Source organism: Cebus imitator, unplaced genomic scaffold (genome assembly GCF_001604975.1).
Source record: "Cebus imitator isolate Cc_AM_T3 unplaced genomic scaffold, Cebus_imitator-1.0 Scaffold221, whole genome shotgun sequence".
NCBI classification, from domain to species: Eukaryota; Metazoa; Chordata; class Mammalia; order Primates; family Cebidae; genus Cebus; species Cebus imitator.
This window is the reverse complement of record NW_016107536.1, coordinates 1,618,169-1,624,850: the sequence shown is the minus strand read 5'-3', so window position 1 is coordinate 1,624,850 and position 6,682 is coordinate 1,618,169. Positions and strand designations below refer to the sequence as shown.

The following is a 6,682-nucleotide window of genomic DNA, read 5'->3' as shown; positions in this document are numbered from 1 at the left end:
GGGTACTGTGCAGCGGCAGTGACTGCGCACTCACACCCTGTGATTGGCTCTGACGGTCCTGAAGAGCTAACTGGAGTGTTTGTCTTGGTCATCTCATCCACAAGAGCGTCTCAACTTCTGTTGCGGGTGGTGGGGCAGAGTCCTCCCGTTTTGCTGTGCGCTCCCTCCCGGCCTGGGAAAACGGCTCAGGGCGGAGGGAGGAGAGCTGGGAAAGGAGTGGGAATTGGGGAAGGAGTCCCCTAGAAAGGAGTGGAGCCCTGCGGCGCCCAGGACTCGCCGCTCTGTTGGGTCACCTGGAGCGCTGGGCGGCCAATCCGCGGCGCGGCCCGTCCCATGGCCAATGGGAAGGCGGCGCGGCGCGCTCCCCGAGGGTATAAGCGAGCTGGGCGGTGGAAAGTGAAAGCGTTGTGAGCATTGCGAGCCTTGCGGGTGCAGCGAGCTGGCACAGCCCGGCTGGAGTCAGGCCGGAGCTGGGCCGCCGGGATGCTCAGGGCTCCAGAGCCGCGGCCCGGGGAGGCGGAAGCGGAGAGGGCAGCGCCGCCGACCCCGTCCAAGCCGCTCACGTCCTTCCTCATCCAGGACATCCTGCGGGACGGCGCGCAGCGGCCAGGCGGCCACAGGGGCACCTCGCGACGGCGGGACCTGGAGCCGGAGCCGGAGGGAGGACGCGGCAGTGCCGGGGCGCAAAAGAACGAGCTGAGCTCTGGGCCCCGCACCGCGCCAGAGACGGAGCCAGGTAAGCGGCGAGGCGGGGGCCCTAGGAGGGGCGGACGGCCCGAGGGCTGCCCGAGGCGGACCCCCTAGACCTCGGGGTGCAGAGACGTGGGGTCCCGCAGCCGCAGGCCGAGGGACCTCCCCGCCTCCCCCTCCTCCCCCGCCACGCGTGCGCCCCAGGGATGAACCCTGAGCCCCAGCGTCAGGGCGGCGCAGGATTCTGACACCGCAGGGCTCGCTCTGCCGGATGCCCTCGGCTCCCCGGGGCTCAGAACCCGGCGTGACCGCAGGGTGACCGCCCTCCATCGTCCCAGGAGCGGACCCCACGGCGCCAGCTGCGATCGGCGCCAGTCCCACCGTAGTTACGAGAACTAATAATAACCTATTAATAGTGACAAAGCAGGGGTTGCCCAGCAAAGACCGTGTGCTTCCCAATCCTGTGGGCAGTAAAACGGTACATTGGGGTTCCCTCCGGTGTCCAGGAGACAAGAGTCCACTGATTTTCTTTCCTGTCACTTCTGATGAGGCCACTGAACGCCTCAGTTAGCGAAGAGGGAATTAAAGCCCTGAATGAGCCTGCCTCTGCCTCTCCCGAGGCATAAGCCCTCTCTTGCCCACCTAGATCCTAACACCGGATGCCTTTTGGTCCGGCCTTCCCGGGTATTTGGTTCCTCGGCGGCGTCTTCCCTGCCTTCCTCTCCCTCCTCTCCTTAGCACACAGATCCAGAATCCTCATTTAATTCTACCAGACAATAGGGAGAAAGCTCAACCACAAAATGCCTCTAACTTTGGGTTCTTGCTGCTTCTTAGAAAATGAATACCTAATAAACATATTTACTCTTCCTCCAGAGAGCTGCTTAGTGTGTCTTGTGAAAAAAGTGAAATGTATCCACGATGACAGTGGGCTGTTTGTTCACTCACCAAAGAGATAAGGGTGGTTTGAATTCTGGTCTCTTCCCTGCTAACATGTTACTTTTGTCTTCCCTCCCTCCTTCCCTGCTTTCCTTCCCAGATAGGCACTTGGGGTCTTATCTGTTGGACTGTGAAAACACTTCAGGCGCCCTTCCAAGCCTCCCCCAAACCCCCAAGCAGCCGCAGAAGCGCTCCCGGGCTGCTTTCTCCCACACTCAGGTAATCGAGTTGGAGAGGAAGTTCAGCCATCAGAAGTACCTGTCGGCTCCTGAACGGGCTCACCTGGCCAAGAACCTCAAGCTCACGGAGACCCAAGTGAAAATATGGTTCCAGAACAGACGCTATAAGACTAAGCGGAAGCAGCTCTCCTCGGAGCTGGGAGACTTGGAGAAGCACTCCTCTTTGCCCGCCCTGAAAGAGGAGGCTTTCTCCCGGGCCTCCCTGGTCTCCGTGTATAACAGCTATCCTTACTACCCATACCTGTACTGTGTGGGCAGCTGGAGCCCAGCTTTTTGGTAATGCCAGCTCAGGTGACAACCACGTATGATCAAAAACTGCCTTCCGCGGGGTGTCTCTCGGAAAAGCACAAGGGGCCAAGCTCAGGGAGCGACAGGTGTGCGCACCAAAGCTGTTGGATATTTGCGTGGCAATCTCAGATTCTTCACTGGTGGGACAATGAAAAAACAGACAGTGGCAGTTTTAATATCTCATTCATTCCCCCAATGCATACTGTAGGTCATTTTTTGCTTCTGGCTACCTGTTTGAAGGGAGAGAGGGAAAATCAAGTGCTATTTCTAGCACGTTGTATGATTTTGGATGAGCTGTACACCTGAGGATTCTGTTCTACATCTCCATACTCCTGTGTCACTGAATATCAGCCCTGAAGGAGCAAACCTAAAGGGAGAAAGGACAGCCAGGATGAGGATGTCACCAACTGAATTCAACTTATGTCCAGAAGCCTCCTGTTGGCCAAGGCTCTCTCTGTCACTGTAAAAGAGAGAGGCAAATAGAAGGTCTCCAAGAGAATGCCCTCATGCTCAGCACACATTTGCATGGGAGAGGGAGATGGGTGGGAGGAGATGAACTATCAGCTCCTTCTTATTCCTTTTAAAATGTTATGCCAACTTAAGTATTTACAGGGTGGCCCAAATAGAACAAGACGCACTCACTGTGATTTTAAGACAAGCTGTATAAACAGAATTCCGCTGCGAGTGGTGGGGCCTTGCTAGAGACTCTTCACATGTCCAAGTCGGGGGCCTAAGGAGGGTCTTCACACTGCTGCTAGGGGCGGTTGCATTTTTTATTAGCAGAAAGGCCTCTTCTCAACTTTGTTCCCCTGGGTTGGAGAATTTAGAATCAGAAGTTTCCTGGCGTTTTCAGCCTATCATATGTACTGAATCCTGAGAGACAACATAATTCTTCCTTCCCTCCTTTTTCAATTTTTTGTTCCTTTTTTTGCAGCAATTACTCACTAACGGGCTTGATTTTAGTCCAGACTTTTAGTCTGGCTACACCTAACATATGCCTCATTTATTTAGCCTGAGATCTGGTCTTTCTTTCTTTTTTTCCCCCCCTCTCCCCAAACCTTTATCTGTCCTGAGTTTAAAAAAGAAAAAAGCTGGGGAACAGATTCTGAATTGGCTAAAAGAGATGCATCTTTAAGACTAGCAACTCTTCTTTCTTTTAAAAAATATACAGCATTACATCCCAATCCTGTTTAAAGACCTGACAGCTTGAGAAGGTCACCACTGCATTTATAGCACCTTCTGGTGGTTCTGTTGTTACGTTCAAAGTCTGACAATTCCTGGGAATCTTTGCATGCAGAGGAGGTAAGAGGTATTGGATTTTCACAGAGAAGGAAGAACACAGTGCAGAATGAAGGGCCAGGCTCACTGAGCTGTCCAGTGGAGGGCTCATGGGTGGGACATGGAAAAGAAGGCAGCCTAGGCCTTGAGGAGCCCAGTCCACTGAGCAAGCAAGGGACTGAGCCTTTGGTATGAAAAGGCTAAGAAAAAGAAAATCCGTTTCAAAACACAAGAAACTGTCTAAACACTTTGGGTCTGTGTTTAATGCCTCTAATGGGTCCCCAATATGGGTGACCTAGACTTTAGAGAGAATGAGCAGAGAGCAAAGGAGCTATCCTACCATTTTCATTCTGTTATCTCAGGTGACCTGGTAGAGGGGAGACATCAGAAAAAATAAAACAACGAAATAATTACTAATGAGGTACGCTATGCCTGGAAGTCTCTTGATTCCACTGCTTAATTCTGTTTAGTGAGAAACCTTTCAATTTTATTTTATTAAAAGGGCAAATTTACTGTTGGTGGCAAAATTGCCAACATAAGTGGATAGAAAGTTGGCCAATTTCACCCCATTTTCTGTGGTTTGGGATCCACACTGAAATGTTCAACGCCACCTGCTGCCAACACCCACCAGAGTACTAGACAGCACAAAGGCAGGGCAGCTTTCTGCATTTCTTTAAAAATAAGTGTTTAGTGCTCAGTCCCTCTTGTACTCTCTCTCCTCTCCTCTGAATTTAATTATTTCAACTTGAAATTTGCAAGGATTACACATTTCACTGTGATGTATATTGTGTTGCAAAAAAAAAGTATCTTGGTTTAAAATCATTTGGTTTCTGAACCCACCTTGCTTTTTCCTCATTGGAACTAGTCATTAACCCATCTCTGAACTGGTAGAAAAACATTTGAAGAGCTAGTCACTCTGTATCTAACAGGTGAACTGGATGGTTCTCAGAACCAGACAGCCTGTTTCTATCCTGTTTAATAAATTAGTTTGGGTTATCTACGTGCATAACAAACCCTGCCCCAAGCTGTAACATAAAAGTCTGTGACTTGAAGTTTAGTCAGCACCCCCACGAAACTTTATTTTTCCATGTATTTTTTTGCAACATATGAGTGTTTTGAAAATAAAGTACCCATGTCTTTATTAGATGTATCTGTGTATGATTTTCAGTTTCCTAAAAACTACATGCTGCATAACTTAGATTTATAATTTATAATTTAAATTTATAATTACTATATTCTCTTGTCCTTGTCCTCCTGACACACCCATGGCAACCTATGGTGATAAATAGCCTCAGCCTACCCAGTAGTTGGTGACGGCCATCCTTTTATAAAGGCACTGACCTTCATTCCTGTTAAGTCATGAGGAGAGGGAGGCCTTTCCTCTCTTCAGTTTAATAATCAATTGCTTCACTCTTCACAATAGCAACATCGTGAGTGGAGCCTACATGTCCATTAACAGACCATCAGATTTTAAAATTTGATACATATACACCATGGAATACATATGCAGCCATCAAAAATAAATCACATCTTTTGCAGCAACATGGATGGAGCTAGAAGCCATTATCATAAGTGAAATGACTCAGAGACAGAAAGTCAGAAACTGCATGTTCTCATTGGAAATGGGAGCTAAATGACAGGTGTCTACAGACATACAGAATAGAGGAAGAGACACTGGAGGCTCCAAAAGGCTGGAGGGTGGGAGAAGAGTGAGGGATGAAAATGACTGATTGGGTACAGTGTTTACTATTCAGGCAATGGGTACGAAAAGCTCAGACTTCACCCCTGTATGACAGATCCATGCAACACAACTGCACTTGTAACCCCGAGTCTAGAAAATTTTTAAAAAACTAAATAATCACCTACTCCAGCCAAAGAATATCTTTCATATAAAAAAAGACAACCAAGTATTTACTTACATTTCTTGAAGACCTTAAAGGGAACACAGACCACAGCAATCCGTCTTTAAAAATTCCTCTTTTGGCCAGGTGTGGTGGCTCACGTGTAATCCCAGCACTTTGAGAGACCAAGGCGACAGATCACTGGAGGTCAGGTGTTCAAGACCAGCCTGGCCAACATGTTAAAACCCTGTCTCCACAAAAAATACAAAAAGTAGCCGAGTGTGGTGGCGCATGCCTGTAATCCCACCTACTCCAGACGCTGAGACAGGAGAATCTCTTGAACCTGGGAGGCAAAGGCTGCAGTGAGCCAAGTTCACGCCACTGTGCTCCAGCCTGGGCTACAGATTGAGACTCTGTCTCAAAAAAAAAAAAAAAAAGAAAAGAAAAGAAAAAAAAATTCCCCTTTTAAATGTTCCGCTAGACCCTCACACTATAACCCCCCTGGTTCCTGCATCTCTCAAAAAATGTCACCTTCAACCAGAGTGGATAAAACTCTTGCAAATGATGCCTTTGAATTGGAATCACAAGTATGAAAAATAGGTTTTATTAATGTGTTAAAATAAAACATAAACAACACAGCCTTCATCTCCCTGCTCCTAAACCTTCATTAAATCCCACAAGAGGAGTATCCCATGCACCTGATTACCTTCAAGAATTGATGGTTTGTACCTCCCTCCTTCAAGGAAATAGAAGCTTACAGAGTAACGTGCTTACTCTAAAGAAAATATATCATAATTTCAAACTTTGCTTTAATCCTTTAAGCACATGTACACACAGGTGGGGCTTCTCTTGGCATGCTCACTTCGTAAGATTTAACTCTTTGCACAAATCTGTAGTCATCCTCCCCTCCCCTGGAAGGCCATGAGCTCTCAAATTACAAAGACACTTGCAGTCAATTAACAGGTGTAGATTTTTTTTTAACCATTTAAAAGTAACTAATCCAGGAAATTAAATAAAAATCGTTCATCCCTTAAGAAAGTCCTCTTCTACCTCCTCTTTTTGTCCCTTTTCCAACTTTCTTTCATTATCTCTGCTAATCTCACACCACTTTTCTTCCAGCAACTTCCCTTAGTTGTGTGCCATTCAGCAATCCCCGCTAGCATGCCACATGTTCGTGGTATCTGGAATTTCTCTTCTATTTGTCTCTCAAGTTACTTCTGATGAAAGCGTCTAGAGCCACTGTAGCTTTGTCATCACTGGACCCACTGGTTCTTCCCAAGCCTCCTCAGGAAGACCAACCATAGCTGTCAGAGGGGAAATGAATGTCAGAGACTTGTATCTAACAATGTCTCCCTTCTATCAAAGCAAATTACTGTTGGAGGATGATGTTCATTTCACACATCTTAAAGC

The 6,682-nt window shown here is 47.8% G+C and overlaps 1 protein-coding gene across 1 annotated transcript; it reads left to right on the top strand.

The window, feature by feature from the left end:
• The first annotated feature begins 457 nt into the window (after positions 1 to 457).
• Positions 458 to 4,578, top strand: NKX3-1 (NK3 homeobox 1). The gene is made up of 2 exons (XM_017549752.2): positions 458 to 736; positions 1,727 to 4,578. The coding sequence occupies exons 1-2, from the start codon at positions 484 to 486 to the stop codon at positions 2,143 to 2,145; spliced, it is 672 nt and encodes a 223-aa protein (XP_017405241.1). The 5' UTR covers positions 458 to 483; the 3' UTR covers positions 2,146 to 4,578.
• The last annotated feature ends 2,104 nt before the right edge of the window (positions 4,579 to 6,682 follow it).

Bases quoted from the DNA above. Each gene is read 5' to 3' on its own strand.
- NKX3-1 (XM_017549752.2), top strand. From the start codon at position 484: ATGCTCAGGGCTCCAGAGCCGCGGCCCGGGGAGGCGGAAGCGGAGAGG. The intron at 737-1,726 runs GTAAGCGGCGAG...TTTCCTTCCCAG, and splicing joins CGCGCCAGAGACGGAGCCAG to ATAGGCACTTGGGGTCTTAT.